The sequence below is a fragment of the Hemiscyllium ocellatum genome, chromosome 11 (genome assembly GCF_020745735.1).
Source record: "Hemiscyllium ocellatum isolate sHemOce1 chromosome 11, sHemOce1.pat.X.cur, whole genome shotgun sequence".
In the NCBI taxonomy this organism is placed as follows: Eukaryota; Metazoa; Chordata; class Chondrichthyes; order Orectolobiformes; family Hemiscylliidae; genus Hemiscyllium; species Hemiscyllium ocellatum.
In genome coordinates this window covers 55,860,872-55,880,182 of record NC_083411.1, presented here as the reverse complement: position 1 = coordinate 55,880,182, position 19,311 = coordinate 55,860,872, and the positions used below count along the sequence as shown (strand labels likewise).

Sequence of the window (19,311 nt, the reverse complement as noted above, 5' to 3'; positions counted from 1 at the left end):
GTTAACTATCTTTTGTTAGTTAACAGGTCCTCCTGGGTCAACAGGTCACTCATTATCAGGGTAATCCAGAATGGGCAACAAATGTGAAGATGCTAACATCTTGTGAAATAATTTTAAAAACGAGAGTAACCTCGCTGAGTTTGGAGCAGATGCATCTAGATACAGGTTGTTTTGCTGTAATGCAGCCGTTGCGTTCTTCTGGAACTCCGCACTACAGAAAATCGTGCTATTGAAATTGTTACAGAGAATTGTGTTGTAGATTGCTACAGAAAATCTGCTCAAGAGAAACTTCGCATTATCCAAACATCACCCATAATTAATTAAGTGGGAATTGCACTGGCCTAATCACCCTCAGTCACTGCGACAGGTGGAACACACAAATCGGATTCTGAACCAACACTCGGCTAACTATCATCAGGAAGGATTGCCTTGGCCTCAAGCTCTGCCTCTGGTATGATGTAGCATTTGAGCTATCCCTAATTAAACCACAGGTATGAGCCCTTCTGAGGTGATAACTGGTAGATTCATGTCTTTACCTGATACAATTGATCTTAGAACAGCAGATTGTCAACTATTGAGTGATTCATTGTTAAAGTATTTCAGGATCTAACCGATTCTGTTCATTTTGCTTCCCACAGGTGTCAGCAGCTTGAGGAGATTCCCCTAAAGGTGTTCACGACATCATTCCCGGCAAGTGGGTCTACGTTAAGAAAATACACAAAGAACCGTTGGGTGCCAAGTGGGAAGGTCGGTATCAAGTTCTTCTCCTATCACCTTCAGCCATGAATATGCAGGGCAGGAAGGCTTGGATTCATGCATCACATGCCAAAAGGGCTAACACCCCTGCCCCATTGTGACAAAGTTTTTATTTTTGGAACTCGTAATTGTTTTGATCTCTTGGGTCACATGAACATGCACTGTCAGGCACAAGTTGTATGCGAATACTTTTTTGTGCATGTCTTATGTTTATCCTGGACATACGAATGTCTCCAGCTGCTGGGTTTGCTCTCATATTCCCATACATTCAAAGGACGGTATCCCCTTAGACCCATGCCTTTTAATGTATCTGCAGTGGCTGAATGGGTCACTCTCCAGAACGAATCCCACATGGCTGCCACATCTTCCACAGAGAAAGGGATATATTGGGTGGAAATTAATGGCACCAGAGGTATGTGGGAATTGACAGGGTACAGTTCTTCGGCATTTGAATGCTGGAATCAACCTCAATTTAATACCGTCCGTATCACCATCACTAATACATCAATGGTGGGAAAACCGTTATGTTCTATTTGTCGCACTTGATTTAAGCCGAAGGGTTGGTTTGCAGGTCAGAGTAATTGTACCTAATATTTTAATGGCACATCTGATGCTTGTGTTCCATTTAAACTTAAATTTATTATCTCACATCAGCAGAAACTTTTGACCACACCTGGCTCCCGAACTATATAACTCAGTTTATCCTGTGCAATGGTACTTTTTTTTGTTTGCGGACATAATGCTTACCACGTGGTTACCTCTGTCATGATCTGGTTTCTGTTTATTTAGCTTTTTTAGTCCCTTTTATGTGTCATACTCTACCTTTCATCCCTTATCCTCCATAAACGTTGCAACTCTAAGATAGACAAGTTCTTTGACCTTTGGTATTGGCCATATGCTGCATATAAATCCTTTTCTGAGATTCAATTACTCTATTCCATATTGGAACAAGTAGTTCATGACACCTCCCAAGCCCTTGATAAGAGTAATGTAGAAATGGTTGCTATTCGAACAAGAACATTACAAAATTACAAAATGGCCCTGGATTGGCTACTATCTGAGAAAGGACGGACCTGTGCCCACGTAGGAAAAGAGTGTTGTACCTACATTCTGGCCAATTCTGAGGAGATCATAAATTCAACTGCTCATATTCACAAGGAGGTCGACAAACTTAGACAACTCCTTTCAAGTACCATATAGAATTGGGCTATAACTGGTCAGGATCACTTGAAACATCTATCCTCCAGGAGATTAACATCTTTCTTGTTGTTATTCTTGCTTTATATGTATGTATCAAATGTTGTTTTACTCGTGCCCTTAACCCTCCCAAGTTACGACATCAGAAGAAGTGGATACTGACTGCTGCATATGGGTAATGATTCATAATGTACAATGTGATTGGAATCAAAAGGGCCAAACGCAGGCAAGTGGAACTAGTTTAGTTTGGGAAACATAGTTAGCATGGATGAGTTGGATCAAAGGGTCTGTTTCCGTGCTCTATAACTTCATGAGAATTTTAAATTCCCTCAGTTGCTAACTATAACAGTACAGTTGACAAACAAAATATCGAGTACCCTGTAAAGGAAACATCTGGCAATCACAATCAGAACAAGTTGTGTTGATGAGTAAATTTTGGTCATGCTTAACTTAGCAGATAATCACAGGACATAGAGAAACATTTTGTGATTGGACATGTAAGATGTGATTGGTTAGAAGTACTCAGAGTAAGTGGAGGCTGAGGATTGGGTAAAGGGAGAGCATAGAATGAAGAAATAATGTATAAGAATGTGAGCAAAACACAGACAGATGTGCTTTGCATCACCTTGCTATGTACCATTAACGCCATACTTCTGCAATAAAGGCATTCACGAAGGCATTGTGCAGTTCCCTGTCTGGTTATTCCTATTATCAGGGAAACAAGTACCCAACACTGCCAAAAGCTGTGAGCCATAGAATCGTAGCATCCATACAGTATGGAAACAGGCCCTTTGGCCCAACAAGTCCACATCGAATCTCCAAAGAGTAACCCAACCAGACCCATTCCCCTACCCATTTATCCTATATTTACCCCTGACTCATGCACCTAGCCTATACATCCCTGAACACTACGGGGAATTTATAGCATGGCCAATTCATCTAGCTTGCTTGGATTGTTGCAGGAAACCAGAGCACCCAGAGAAAACTCGCACAGACACGGGGAAAATGTGCAAACTCCTCAGAGACAGTCAGCCAAGGCTGGAATCAAACCTGAGTTCCTGGTGAGTGAGGCAACAGTGCTAACCACTGAACCACCATGGTGCCCACATCTCCATATTTCATCACAATGGTTTGTGAGGTTTCCATGTGATTAATAGAATCTGGAATTGAATGATGCCATAAAACAACCATCACTTATTGCAGACACCTACCTGCTTCACCAGAGTCATTGTCAAAAAATATTTCTCATGATTGCTAGGTCTGGCCTACGTGTGACTGCACAGCATTGCGATTAACAGTTAACTATCTTTTGTTAGTTAACAGGTCCTCCTGGGTCAACAGGTCACTCATTATCAGGGTAATCCAGAATGGGCAACAAATGTGAAGATGCTAACATCTTGTGAAATAATTTTAAAAACGAGAGTAACCTCGCTGAGCTTGGAGCAGATGCATCTAGATACAGGTTGTTTTGCTGTAATGCAGCCGTTGCGTTCTTCTGGAACTCCGCACTACAGAAAATCGTGCTATTGAAATTGTTACAGAGAATTGTGTTGTAGATTGCTACAGAAAATCTGCTCAAGAGAAACTTCGCATTATCCAAACATCACCCATAATTAATTAATCACATTGTAGCCAAACCGCAATGACAAATCGCACATTATAGCAGGAACACCGAGAGTCATTGAGTCATAGAGATGTCCAGCATAGAAACAGAACCTGCGGTCCAACTCGTCCATGCCAACCAGATATCCTAATCCAATCTAGTCCCACTTGCAAGCGCCCGAACCTCCAAACACTTCCTATTCATACACCCATCCAAATGCCTTTTAAATATTGTACCAGCCTCCATCACTTCCTCTGGTAGCTCATTCCATACATGTACCACCCTCTGTGTGAAAAAGTTGCCCCTTAGGTCTCTTTTATATCTTTCCCCTCTCACCCTAAACCTATGCCCTCTAATTCTGGACTCCCACACCCAGGGAAAAGACTTTGTCTATTTATCTTATCCATGCCCCTCATAATTTTGTAAATCTCTAAAAGGTCACCCCTCAGCCTCTGATGCTCCAGGGAAAACAGCCCCAGCCTGTTCAGCCTCTCCCTATAGACCAAATCCTCCAAACCTGGCAACATCCTTGTAAATCTTTTGTGAACCCTTTCAAGTTTCACAACATCTTTCCGATATGAAGGAGACCAGAATTGCATGCAATATTCCAACAGTGGCCTAATCAATGTCCTGTGCAGCAGCAACATGAGCTCCCAACTCCTGTACTCAATACTCGGATCAATAAAGGAAGGCATACCAAATGTCTTCTTCACTATCCTATCGACCTGCGACTCCACTTTCAAGGAGCTATGAACCTGCACTCCAAGATCTCTTTGTTCAGCAACACTCCCTAGGACCTTACCATTAAGTGTATAAGTCCTGCTAAGATTTGGCCTCCCAAAATGCAGCACTTCGCATTTATCTGAATTAAATTCCATCTGCCACTTCTCAGCCCATTGGCCCATCTGGTCAAGATCCTGTTGTAATCTGAGGTAACCTTCTTCTTTGTCCACTACACCTCCAATTTTAGTGTCATCTGCAAACTTACTAACTAGACCTCTTATGCTTGCATCCAAATCATTTATGTAAATGACAATAAGTAGAGGACCCAGCACCGATCATTGTGGCACTCCACTGGTCATAGGCCTCCAGACTGAAAAACAACCCTCCACCACCACCCTCTGTCTTCTACCTTTGAAACAGTTCCATATCCAAATGGCTAGTTCTCCCTGTATTCCATGAGATCTGACCTTGCTAACCAGTCTTCCATGGGGAACTTTGTCGAACACCATACTGAAGTTCATATAGATCACATCTACCATTCTACCCTCATCAATCCTCTTTGTTACTTCTTCAAACAACTCAATCAAGTTTGTGAGACATGATTTCCCACGCATAAAATCATGCTGACTATCCCTAATTAGTCCTTGCCTTTCCAAATACATGTATATCCTGTGCCTCAGGATTCTCTCCAACAACTTGCCCACCACCAACTTCAGGCTCACTGGCCGCCTTGCTGATCTTTGAGGGGCCCTCCTCTCTCCCTTGTTACCCTTTTGTCCTTAATGTATTTGTAAAAACCCTTTGGATTCTCCTGAATTCTATTTGCCAAAGCTATTTCATGTCCCCTTTTTACCCTCCTGCTTTCCCTTTTAAGTATACTCCTACTGCCTTTATACTCTTCTTAGGATTCACTCGATCTATCCTGTCTATACCTTACATATGCTTCCTTCTTTTTCTTAACCAAGTCCGCAATTTCGTTAGTAATCCAGCATTCCCTAAACCACCAGCCTTTCCTTTCACCCTAACAGGAATATACTTTCTCTGGATTCTCATTATCTCATTTCTGAAGGCTTCCCATTTTCCAGCCGTCCCTTTACCTGCGAACATCTACCCCCAATCAGCTTTTGAAAGTTCTTGCCTAATACTGTCAAAATTGGCCTTTTTCCAATTTAAAAATTCAACTTTTAGATCTGATCTATCCTTTTCCATCACAGTTTTAAATCTAATAGAATTATGGTCACTGGCCCCAAAGTGCTCCCCCACTGACACTTCAGTCACCTGCCCTGCCTTATTTCCCAAGAGTAGATCAAGTTTTGCACCTTCCCTAGTAGGTACATCCACATACTGAATCAGAAAATGTTCTTGTAATGCGCTTAACAAATTCCTCTCCATCTAAACCCTTAACACTATGGCAGTCCCAGTCCACGTTTGGAAAGTTAAGATCCCTGGCCATAGCCACCCTATTATTTTTGCAGAAAACTGAGATCTCCTTGCAAGTTTGTTTCTCAATTTCTCTCTGACTATTAGGAGGTCTATAATACAATCCCAATAAGGTAATCATCCTTTTCTTATTTCTCAGTTCCACCTAAATAACTTCCCTGGATATATTTCCAGGAATATCCTCCCTTATCACAAATGCCACTCCCCCTCCTCTCTCGCCTCCCTTTCTATCCTTCCTGTAGCATTTGTATCCTGGAACATTAAGCTGCCAGTCCTGCTCATCCCTGAGCCATGTTTCTGTAATTGCTGGGATGTTCCAGACGCACATTCCTAATCATGCCCTGAGTTCAGCTGTCTTCCCTGTCAGGCCCCTTGCATTGAAATAAATGCTGTTTAATTTATTAGTCCTATCTTGTCCCTGCCTGCCCTGTTTGACTTGCTCCTATTCTCAACTGTACCATCTCAGATCGATCTCTTTCCTTACTATCTCCCTGGGTCCCACCCCCCTAACCCCCACCTTACTAGTTTTAATCCTCCCGAGCAGCTCAAGCAAATTTCCCTGCCAGTATATTAGTCCCCTTCCAAATTAGGTGCAATCCGTCCTTCTTGTACAGGTCACTTCTACCCCAAAGGAGATTCTAATGATCCAAAAAAATGTGAATCCTTCTCCCATACACTGGCTCCTCAGCCATGCATTCATCTACTCTATCCTCCTATTCCTGCTCTCACTAGCTCATAGCACTGGGAGTAATGCAGATATTACTACTCTTGAGGACCTCCTTTTTAAATTCCTGCCTAATTCTCTGTAATCTCCCTTCAGAATCTCAACCTTTCCCCTTCCTATGTCATTGGTTCCAATATGGACAATGACCTCTTGCTGGTACCCCTCCTCCTTGAGAACATTTTGCACCCTCTCTGAGACATCCTTGATCCTGGCACCAGGGAAATATCTCCAAAAACATATAACATATATATTCCGTTGATAGAGATTTGTCAGACCATGTGAAATTTCTGATGCTGGATTAGTGGTGTTGTAAAAGCACAGCAGTTCAGGCAGCATCTGAGGAGCAGTAAAATCGATGTTTCAGGCAAAAGCCCTTCATCAGTAATACAGGCAGAGTGCCTGAAGGGTAGAGAGATAAATGAGAGAAGGGTGGAGGTGGGGAGAAAGTAGCATAGAGTACAATAGGTGAGTGGGGGAGGTGTTGAAGGTGATAGGTCAGGGAGGAGGGTCGAGTGGATAGATTGAAAAGAAGATCGGCTGGTAGGACAAGTCATGGGGACAGTGCTGAGCTGGAAATTTGGAACTGGGGTGAGGTGGGGGAAGGAGAAATGAGGAAACTGTTGAAGTCCACATTAATGCCCTGGGGTTGAAGTGTTCCGAGGCGGAAGATGAGGCATTCTTCCTCCAAGCATTGGGTGGTGAGGGAGCAGCGGTGAAGGAGGCCCAGGACGTCCATGTCCTTGGCAGAGTGGGAGGGGGAGATGAAATGTTGGGTCACAGGGCAGTGGGGTTGATTGGTGCAGATGTCCAGTCTTCCCAATATAGAGAGGACCAATGGATACAATAAATGATATTGGTGGATGTGCAGGTAAAACTTTGATGGATGTGGAAGGCTCCTTTAGGGCCTTGGATGGAGGTGAGGGAGGAGGTGTGGGCGCAGGTTTTGCAATTCCTGCAGTGGCAGGGGAAGGTGCCAGCATGGGAGGGTGGGTTGTAGGGGGGCGTGGACCTGACCAGGTAGTCACGGATAAATGGTCTTTGTGGAAGGCGGAAAGGGGTGGGGAGAGAACTATATCCCTGGTGGTGGGGTCCGTTTGGAGGTGGCGGAAATGTCATTGGATGATTTGGTTTATGCAAAGGTTGGTAGGGTGGAAGGTGAACACCAGAGGGGTTCTGTCCTTGTTACAGTTGGAGGGGTGGGGTCTGAGGGCAGAGGTGAGGGGTGTAGACGAGATGCGTTGGAGGGCATCATTAACCACGTGGGAAGGGAAATTGGAAGGAGGCCATCTGTTGTGTTCTGTGGTGGAACTGGTCCTCATGGGAGCAGATATGGCGGAGATGGAGGAATTGGAAATACAGGCTGGCATTTTTGCAGGAGGTAGGGTGGGAAGAGGTGTAATCCAGGTAGCTGTGGAAGTCGGTAGGTTTGTAAAAAATGTCAGTGTCAAGTCGGTCGTCATTAATGGAGATGGAGAGGTCCAGGAAGGGGAGGGAGGTGTCAGAGATGGTCCAGGTAAATTTAAAATCAGGGTGGAATGTTTTGGTGAAGTTGTTGAATTGCTCAACCTCCTTGCGGGAGCACGAGGTGGTGCCAATGCAGCCATCAATGTAGCGGAGGAGGAGGTGGGGAGTGGTGCTGGTGTAATTACGGAAGATGGACTGTTCTACGTAGCCAACAAAGAGACAGGCATAGCTGGGGCCCATTCGGGTGCCCATGGCTACCCCTTTGGTCTGGAGGAAGTGGGAGGATTCGAAGGAGAAATTGTTAAGTGTCAGGACCAGTTTGGCCAAACGAATGAGAGTGTCGATGGAAGGGTACTGTTGGGAACATCGGTAGAGGAAGAAACGGAGGGCTTGGAGGCCCTGGTCATGATGCCCCAGCTGACTGTGAGGGAACTGAATGGGATTTTTAATTTTCCCAACAGCAAATCCCCTGTGTCTGGTTCACTCTGACAAAGTCCTTTGAAATCTCAAGACTTCAAAATATTGGCGCTGCATTCAGCCTCAATCTGAATGGTCACTCAATAGTCAATCTTTGAATCTTTCTGATAATTGTATGGCAAGCAGGGATAGTAGGAGAGATTCCTGGTCAATTGGAAACATTGAGGTAGTGCAGAGTAACAGCCACCCCACGGTGAAAGCTGCAGACGCTGATTCATGCCATGGCCTCTCTCTATATTGTGTGACCTCCTCATTTCAAAGCATTGGTGAGAAATATGTGATGCAAAATAGATATATTCTGACATTGAGTATTCTGAAACAAACCTGAAATTCTATTATTTTTAGTGTGGAGATTGCATCAGAAATAGTCAGGAAATGTGGACATCACCCAGACCTGAGCAACTAGATCTTGCCCTTTTGGACACATCTTGTCATTCTCACCAGTCATTTACTTGGTGAAAGGCTGAACAGTTCTTAATCACAGTCCTGGAATTTTGGAAAGATAGAACATCTTCGGGCAAGATTTGCTCCTTAAGGTTTACATCCAGCTCCTGAGCAAGCGAAGAAAGTATTCATGGCTGTCTGAAGATGGACCAGAGGCAGTTGGCTTTATCTGAATTCTCACAGAATGAACAGGAAACACACTCTCCAATAGATACAGTGAGTATTTTAGCAAAACATGAAATTACACTCATGTAAAATCCTGAGAAGTGCTGATTCTTTGGGGATTTTAGCTTTTGTGAACTGCAGTCACCCATCTTGTTTCCAAACTACTAAGTGATTGCTGTTAACTGGGGAATGAAGAAATGTTTTTACAGTAGGGAAAAGTTGAACTAAGTGCTTAAGTTTAGATTGAGAAAATCTACTTTCTAATTTAGTCATTTCCTTTCTTTGCCCCAAGAGTGCTGCCAATCCAACAGTGAACAGAAATGATGAAAATGTGAAGAGAGGTAACTGGTCCTCAAAGACTGACTACTTGCTCTTGATGATTGGCTGTGCTGTGGGTCTAGGCAATGTCTGGAGATTCCCTTTCCTGGCTTACAAAAATGGAGGAGGTACTGTCTGGAATTTGAATTAAGGGGATAGAAATGCAGAGGGAGCATTTCAATGATCTTTAAGGACTGTTGGCTTGGATATTGCTCTTGTCAGTGCTTCCCATCGTAACAATTGATGTGGAGGTGCCGGTGTTTGACTGGAGTAGGCAAAGTCAGAATGCAACAACTCCAGGTTATGATCCAACAGGTTTAACCTTCACCTGATGAAGCAGCAGAACCCCAGAAGCTTCTGATTTCAAATAAACCTGCTGGACTATAGCCTGGTCTTGTGTGTTTTCTGACATCCTAACAATTGTGCAGGGGTTAGAAATGTTACAGTCTGGACATGGCACAGTTAAATACTAAAGTGCAAAGTGGTGGTTGAAATTAATTCAAGTGACTTTTGAGCAAATCAGATTGTCTCATTACAGGTTGTAGTTTGAATCTGTGGCCCATTTCTCATCAGGAGTAAAAAGCATTATACTTTTATACCTTTAAATACTTTATATTGCTAAATTCCTAAAACTGAAATAATTCTAAAAACACAACAGAATGTCATTAAGACCCAGATTGTTCCCAGCATTTTCAATAAACAGTAGATTAATAAAACTCATGTAGCCCCTTTTTCATTTGTCTAGTTCAAGTCAGAGTAGACCACATTTTCAGTTTAAATAGGCATAGATTGATTCATTACAAGTTTTATGGAAGATTCCTTTGGAGTTAAGATAATAAAGTCCTTGTCAGCAATATCGACAGATGTTAAGATTAAAACAAGGATAGAAAACACAAAAGAATAAAGTTTCAATCAGTCTTTGTAGCATGCTAGTGGAATCACTGTTGACTTTACTTACAGCAGAAATACATGGACATCATGATGGATCACAATATTGAACACATAATTTTGGTCGGTTTATCAGGAATACCCATTGATAAGGTGCTAGCTAAAACAAAGTTGCTGTACCTACTTTACCATCTCACAGTGAGTTATCAATGAACTTCATTATCTCCTGGATTACAGTTATTACTTACCTTCATTTCGATCTTAGTTTGCCTCCAGTAATGTATATATATATGCTTATATATTATCCACCATAACATAAGAGACTGAGTCTGGATATCATGCTATCAGAGAAACCAGCAGATATTTATTATAATGATATAAAGTCAAGGATTTTACGCAGGCCAGTCATTATTTGGTGTCGACGATGAGTCACCATGAATATTCTGTGGAATCCCCATTCTAGCACACTCTGAAGGTATTGCCCAGGAAACTGGATTTTCCACTAGACAATTCTCCGATTCTTGGAACACTCCAAAAGTCTCTATTTCCATCGGAAATTTCAGAAGGTACTGATGAATTTAAGTAAAATAATTAATCAGGAAAGTTAGATTATTAAATCTAACACCCCTGCCATGTCCAGACCTGCTCCAAACCCCCACATCCATCAGATCTGAGTTGACATCTACCTAGCAACTCCTTGCATCAGTCAAATGTGACCCAACCCAACCCAACATTTACATAGAGTCATAGAGTCCTACAGCACGGAGACAAGCCCTTTGGTCCAAATTGGTCCATGCCTACCAAACTGTCCATCCATGCTAACCCCATTTCGCTGCACTTAGCCATTTCCTTCTAAACTTTTCCTATCTATGTACTTGTCTAAATACCTTTTGATGTTGTTAATGTAATCAACCTTCTGCTGGCAGCTCATTCCAGATGCATTCCACCCTCTGCGTCAAAACGTCCCCCTCAGGGTCTCCTTTATTCTTTCCCCTCTAACCTTAAACCGATGCCCTCCTGTCCTCGATTCCCCAATTCTGGAAAAAAGTGCATTCACTCTATCCATGCCTATCATGATATTATACATTTCTATAACAAACTTCCTCAATCTCTTCAGCTCTAAAGAAAAAAGTCTTAGGTTGTTCAACCTTTCCCTATAACTCAGACCATTGCATCCTGGCACCATCCCTGTAAATTTCTTCTGAACTCTTCCCAGTTTAACAACATCCTTCCTCTAGCAGGGAGACCAAAACTGAGCATAACACTCCAAATGTGGCCTCACCAACATCCTGTACAAGTGCAACATAACTTCCAGGCATTTATACTCAGTGCCCTGACTGATGAAAGACAGTATGCCAAAAGCCTTCTTCCCTGTCCTGTCTGTCTGTGACTCCACACCCTCGACAGAACTGTCCGCTGGCCTCTACTGTCAACCTGACCTCCTGCCCAGCTGACATCCTATCTAGCTAGTGAACAGTCAGGAGGGAGTTGCCCTGGGAGTCCTCAAAATTGACGCCAGACCCTTGAAGTCTCATGGCTTCAGGTTAAAAAGGGGGCAAAAAGGTCCTGCTGATTATCACATACCATCCTCCCTCAGCTGATGAATCAGTACTCCTCAATGCTGAACAAACTTGGAGGAAGCATTGAGGGTGGCAAGGGCACAACATGTCCTTTAGGTGGGGGATTTCAACATTGACCATCATGACTGGCTCAGCAGTAGCACTACTGATCAACGTGGTTATGTCCTAAAGAACTTCACTGCTACACTGGATCTGTGGTAGGTGGTGAGGAAACCAACAGGAGTGAAAAACATAGTTGACTTCATCCTCGCCAATCGACTGAGGATTGAGTTGTAGAAATAGCGGAGGCGCTGAATGTGATCTTTCAAACATCACTGGAATCAGGAAAGTTCCAGATGATTGGAAAATTGCTATTGTAACTCCCTTGTTCAAGAAAGGACCAAGACAGAAGATGGAAAATGATAGGCCGATGAGCCTACCCTTGGTTGTAGGTAAAATTCTAGAATCCATCGTTAAGGACGGAATTTCTAAATTCTTGGAAGTGCAGGGTCAGATTAGAACAAGTCAGCATGGATTTAGTAAGGGAAGGTCATGCCTGAGAAACCTGTTAGAATTCTTTGAAGAGGTAACAAGTAGGTTAGACCAGGGAAACCCAGTGGATGTCATCTATGTACACTACCAAAATGCCTTTGATAAGGTGCCTCACAGGAAGCTGCAGAGTAAGGTGAGGGCCCCTGGTGTTCAAGGTAAGCTACTGGCATAAGTTGGGGATTGGCTGTCTGACAGAAGGCAGCGAGTTGGGATAAAAGGTTCTTATTCGGAATGGCAGCTGGTGACAAGCGGGGTCCTGCAGGGTTCAGTGTTGGGGCCACAGCTGTTCATTTTATATATTAATGATCTGGATGAAGGGACAGGGAGAATTCTGGCAAAGTTCGCCGATGATACGAAGTTAGGCGGACAGGCAGGTAGTACTGAGGAGGTGGGGAGGCTGCAGAAGGATCTAGACAGTTTGGGAGAGTGGTCCAGGGAATAGCTGATGAAATTCAATGCTGCTACACTGGGTTTGTGGTAGGTGATGAGGGAACCAATAGGAGGGAAAAACTTACTTGACTTCATCGTCACCAATCTGCTGGCTGTATTGGTATGAGTGATACTGCACAGTCCTTGTGGAGATGAAGTTACACCTTCACATTCAGAATACCATCCATCCTGTTGTATTGCACTATCACTGAGCTAAATGGGACAGACTTCAAGCAGATTTAGCAACTAAGACTTCAGGCACTGTGGGCCATCATCAGCAACAGAAGCATACTTCAGCACAATCTGCAAACTCATGGCCCAGCATCTCTCCCACTCAAGCATTACCATCAAGCCGGGGATCAGCCTGGTTCAATGGACAGTGAAGTTGGGGAGTCAGGAACAGCACTAGACATACCTAAACATGAGGTGTCAAGCTAGTGAAGCTACTAAACATGCCAAACACAATAAGCAGCATGTGATAGAGCTAAGCAACCAGTCTGAACCAGACTCTGCTGTCCTGCCACATCCAATCATGAATGGTGATAGACATTTAAACAACTCACTGGATGAGGAGGCTCCACAAATGTCCCCATCCTCAATGATGAAAGAGCCCAACACATCAGTGCAAAAGGTAAGGCTGAAGTGCTGAGTGGATGATCCATCTCAATGTTCTCTACTTGTCCCCAACATTACAGGTGCCAGCCTTCAGCCAATTTGATTCACTCCATGAGATAACAAAATACAGTTCAATGCACTGGATACTGCAAAACCTATGGGCCTTGACATCATTCTGGCAATAGTACTGAACGTCTGTGCTCCAGAACTTGCTGCACACCTAGCCAAGCTCTTCGAGTTTAGTTACAACATCAGCATCCACTCATCATTGTGAAAATTGCTCAGATATGCTCTGCATCCATAAAAAAGCTGGACAAATCCAACCCGGCCCATTACACCCCATCAGTCGATGATCAGTGAAGTGATGGAAGCTGTCGTCAACAATGCTATCCAGCAGCACCTGCTCAGCAATAACCTGCTTGGTGATGCCCAGTTTGGATTCCGCCAGAACCACTCAGCTCCTGACCTCATTACAGCCTTGGTTCTAACATGGACAAAAGAGCTGAATTCCAGAGAGGAGGTGATAGTGGCAGCCCTGGGCAAAAACAATGGCTGCAGATACTGGAAACCAGATTCTGGAGTAGAGTGGTGCTGGAAAAGCACAGCAGTTCAGGCAGCATCCGCGAAGCAGTAAAATCGACGTTTCGGGCAAACGCCCTTCATCAGGAATACAGCTGTCTGCCTGATGAAGGGCTTTTGCCCAAAACGTCGATTTTACTGCTCCTCGGATGCTGCCTGAACTGCTGTGCTTTTCCAGCACCACTCTACTCCAGATAGTGACAGCGGTGGACATCAAGGCCACAGTTGACTGAGTGTGATATCCAGGAGCCCTAGCAAAACTGGAATCAATGAGTGTCAAGGATCAAACACTTCTCTGGCCCCCAGGAAAGTGCATGGTTGCAAATCCTCAACACCATTCACAATTGCTTAGATACTGAAGCAGCCCATGTTCAAATGCAGATTTGGGATAACAAGTGGCAAGCACATTCATGTCACACAATTGGCAGAAATGACCCCCTCCAACAAGAGAGAATCCAGCCATTATTTTGTGAAATTCATTATCATGACCATTACTGAATCTCCCGTTGTCAACAGCCTGGGGTTACCATTTACCAGAAACTGAACTAGACTCATACTCTGGTTACAAGAGCAAGTCAGAGTTTAGGAATATTGCAGCAAGTAACTCACCCCTAACTCCACAAAGCCTGTACATCATCTCCCAGGCACAAGTGCCAAACACTGATATTATAATGTAAAGGTTGAATTTATCATCAATCAGTGATTCTTTAAGATTGTCTACTGCTATCTATGATTGATAAATAAATTAATAGATAAGGAGATAATGTATTCCAACCCCAGATGAACAACTGGCAAATATCAACATATAACTTTATTCCCCTTCTAACTCCTCACGCTCACAGTCATACACAGATAGAACATAGAACAGTACGGGCTCTTCAGCCCTCTATGTTGCGCGAACCTTTTATCCTATTCTAAGATCAAACTAACCTACATACCCTACATTTTACTATCATCCAAATACCAAGTGATGTAAGACTGACTGGTCTGTAATTCCCAGGGTTATCCATTTCCTCTTTTTTGAACAAGGGAATGACATTTGCCACCCTCCAATCATCTGGTACTACTCCAGTAGCCAGTGAGCATGTGAAGATCATTACTTCTGTTGTAATGTCCTGTACCTTTAAGAAAGAGTGAATGCTGTTCTGCACTGAGAGCTTACAAGCACCTGTCATATGATTTAACTAGCAGTGTCAGAGTGTACTGGAAAATTGAAAATATATAACATTTGGCTGTGAAATGGAAACCTGAATTGTTTGCTGTTTTGGCAACAAATCCAATTTAAACAAACAGTTTAAATTATGCCTCAGGATACTAAAACCCAATCCAGTTTGAATTTATTGTTTTACCAACATCAAACTGATGATCCAATTTTGGGGGAAAATGAAAAAGGCAGCCATTTTGAAAATCAGATAGAGCAACTGCAATCGAGAGAGAGAGAGACCCAAGACATTGAAATACTCTGTATCAAAGGTACCTTTCATACGAAACATCTTAACAGTAAAAAGAAAGAAGATGATCCAGTGAGGTCTTCAGCCGGAAGAAGAAAGACACCAAAGATGACAGCCACTGAAAGGTTTTGAAATTGATTTGATGTAATTTTAATAAATGTTTTATTGGAACAGTATATTATAGCATTGGAGGCAAGTATTAAGCAGTTAAGAGAAAAGGGGCCTTAGTGTTGTGAATATTTGTTGCTTGATGTTCCCTTTTAGAGTTAAAGAATGAATTGATGTTATTTTCTTGAAATATTAGAAATATGAGGTGAGGTGAGCTTCTCTGGGTGTTTGGTTTAATGAAGAGAGAGGTTCACCTCTGTGTCATAACACTTTAGGCACAGCAATCTCTTCCCTCGCTTCCTGCAGCAAAGTTAGGTATATCCCGTCTGGTTCAGGCGACTTATCTATCCTCATGCTTTTCAAAATTTGCAGCATATCCTCCTTCTTAACATCAACCTGTTTGAGCATATCAGTCTGTTTCACGCTGTCCTCACAAACAATAAGGTCCCTCTCCCTAGTGAATACTCATACAACATATTCATTAACGACCTCCCCAAATGCCAACTCCAGGCACAAGTTCCCATCACTATCCCTGATTGGCCCTACCCGCACTTGCTGTAAGTTCTCCGTAAACAACCTCAACATTTCTGTTGTACATTTCCCTGAGAATATCTACTCCCAATTTATGATTCACGGTTCCTGCCTAATAGCATTGTAATTTCCCCCTTCCCCAACTAAATGCTTTCGCATACCATCTGCTCCTATCCCTCTCCATGACTATAGTAAAGGTCAGGGAGTTGTGATTACTATAACAGAAATGTTCTCCCACCAAGAGATCTGTCACCTGGCTTGGTTTATTACCAAGCACCAAATCCAAATGGCCTCCCCTTTGGTTGGCCTAGCTAAATATTTAATCAGGAATCCTTCTTGGATACACCTGACAAAATCTGCTGCATCCAAACTATTTGCGCTAAGGAGGTTCCAGTCAATATTAGGGAAGTTGAAGTCACCCGACACAAGCCTGTTACGTATGCACCTTGTCAAAATCTGCCTCACAATCGGCTCCTCCATGCCTTTGTTGCTATTGGGTGTTATTGAAAACTCCCAATAAAGTGACTGCTCCTTTCCTGTTTCTGACTTCCACTTATAATGACTCAGTGGACAAACCATTCCCGACAATCTTCATTTCTCCAACTATTATACTGTCCCTTATTAGCAATGCCACCCAGCCATCTATTTTACCTCCATCTCTGTTCCTATCCCGGAACATTCAGCAACCATTCCTGCCCCTGTGATATCAAAGCCTCCGTAATAGCCACAACATTGTAGCTTCAAGAAACTCCGTGCTCCATTGTAGCTCCATGCTCTAAGTTCATCACCCTTATTCTTGACACTTCTTGCATTAAAATAGACCCATCACACTGACTGCAGCTTTACCCTATCAACTGCCTATCCTTTCTCACAGTCTCTCTGCATGCTGTATCTGCCTGTTCACCAGCATCCACATCCTTTGATCCATAGTTCCAGTTCCCATCCCTCTGCCAAAATAGTTTAAACCCTCCCGAAGATCTCTAGCAAACCTCCTGTCCAGGATATTGATGCCCCTCAAGATCAGGTGCAACCCGTACAGGTCCCACCTTCTGCAGAAGATCCACATACCTGAAGCCCTCCCTCCTATACCAGCTCTGCAGCCACGTGTTTAGCTGCACACACTCTCCGTTCCTAGCTTCACTAGACAATGGCACCAATAGCAATCCTGGGATTACTACTCTGCTCTTACTAATTAACCTTACTCTTACTAATCTTTCAATGTTCCCTCAATACAGGAGTTGTCCCACTGGACTGAAGAATTGCAGACATTATTCCACTTTAGAACAGGGGCGAAAGAGGAAAATCAGGGATTTATAGATCAGTTAGCCTAACATCTGTGCTGGGGCACTGGTTGGTGTCTCTAATTAAGGATAAAATAACTGAGCACTTCAAATTTCTTCAGTTAATCAGGGACAGTAGGTCATGCCTGACAAACCTCATTTAATTTTTTGAAGCCATGACTAAGATAGTGGACAGGGGAATGTCTATGGTTGTTGTTTGTATGGACTTCAGATGGCATGTGATAAATTGCACATAAGAGCTTATTAACTAAGGTAGAGGCTGATGGAATTGAGGGCAAATTACTTATATAGTTCAGAAATTAGTTGAGTGGCAGGTGCCAGAAAATAAGGATAATGAGTAGGTCCTGAAATTTGCAGGATGTGACCAGTGGTATCCCCGTAAGGATCTGTGTTAGGGTCTCAATTATTCATATTTGTTATTGACAACTAGGATTATAACATAGAAAATCATATATCCAAATATACTGATGACAAAAGTTAGGGGGCATTGTAGACAATGTAGTCAACAGCATAAAATTGCAGAGGGTTCTTGATAGACTCAGTAATTGGGCAAAAATGTAGCAGATGAAGTTCAATGTAAGCAAGTGTGTGGTTATCCATTTTGACCGATATAGTATCAACCTGGATACTTCCTAGATGGCATCAAGTTAAACACAATGGATGCCAAAAGAGACTTGGGGGTTCAGGTGCATGGACCTTTAAAGTACCACAAACAGGTACAGTAAATAATGAAGAAAGCTCATGGAATCTGGCTTTTACACCTCGAGGACATGAATACAAGGATGTAGACAGTATGCTGCAGATATACAAAACCCTGGTTCGACCACAATTGAAGTACTGTGGGAAGATCTGGGCACTACATCTAAGGGAGGATATATTGGCCTTGGAGGGAGTACAACATGGTTTTGCAAGAATGATAACCTCGATTTTAGGGGTTTGGTTATGAGGAGAGATTCTAAAGATTAGGCCTGTTTCTCTGTTAGTATAAAGTTGTTGTTACCATCCACTTGAAACTGCAGAGTATGTTGGGAATTCACATCCATGGACCCTGTTTCACCTTTTTATTCTATTTTCCAGGTGTATTTCTTATTCCCTACTCAATCATGCTGGGTCTTGTTGGGATACCAATATTTTTCTTGGAATCTTCCTTTGGACAGTTTGCCAGCCTCGGGCCTGTTGCAGTGTGGAAATCTGTACCAATGTTACAAGGTTAGAGATTATTGAATAATTAAAACTCAGCAACAATTTCAATGCATTTTAATGTTTAATTCATATTAATAAACTAATTATAATTGAGTGATTAAATGAGAGTGTATCTGAGCCTTGCTGTCATTCTCTTTGAAAACTTTGTTATGTTACACCAAGATATGTCAGTGATTAACACTGATGTTAGTTTAGTTTCTTATTCATTAAATGCGCGTGATTGTGATTGTGTTCAGTTCACCTGGATGGTTGACTCCAAATCTCATTGTTTTTTCAGAGTCAATTTTTCCTTGGATCATTTAAAGAATGATTAGATTAGATTCCCTACAGTGCAGAAACAGGCCCTTGGGCCCACCAAGTCCACACTGACCCTCTAAAGAGTAACCCACCCAGATACATTTCCCTCTGACTAACACAACAGACAATTTAGCATGGCCAACCCATCTTTGTTTTGTGGGAGGAAACCGAGCACCTAGAGGAAACCCACACAGACACAGGGAGACTATGCAAACTCCACACAGACAGTCGTCCGAGGCCGGAATCAAACTCAGGTCCCTAGCGCTGTGAGGCTGCAGAGCGATCCACTGAGCCACTGTGCTGCCCTTGTAAATTGTACCAAGTTGCTGTGGTGAGATTTGAACCCATGTCCCTTGAGCATTAACCTGAGCTTCTTGACTACCAAGCCAGTGACTCCTCCACTACACCACCATCTCCAGGAAACTTGACTAGTAACATGCCCAACTATTGTAAACTAATAGCAAACTACTAGCTCAGAAATGTGTAT

At 42.9% G+C, this 19,311-nt stretch overlaps 1 protein-coding gene across 1 annotated transcript in view; it reads left to right on the top strand.

Moving 5' to 3' along the window:
- Positions 1-19,311, top strand: part of LOC132820010 (sodium- and chloride-dependent neutral and basic amino acid transporter B(0+)-like) — a 75,244-nt gene that overhangs the window by 8,499 nt on the left and 47,434 nt on the right. The window contains exons 2-4 of the mRNA XM_060831937.1: positions 639-747; positions 9,286-9,439; positions 18,402-18,533. Of these exons, the coding sequence (XP_060687920.1) occupies positions 639-747; positions 9,286-9,439; positions 18,402-18,533 (395 nt within the window). The remainder of the gene's footprint in view (positions 1-638; positions 748-9,285; positions 9,440-18,401; positions 18,534-19,311) is intronic.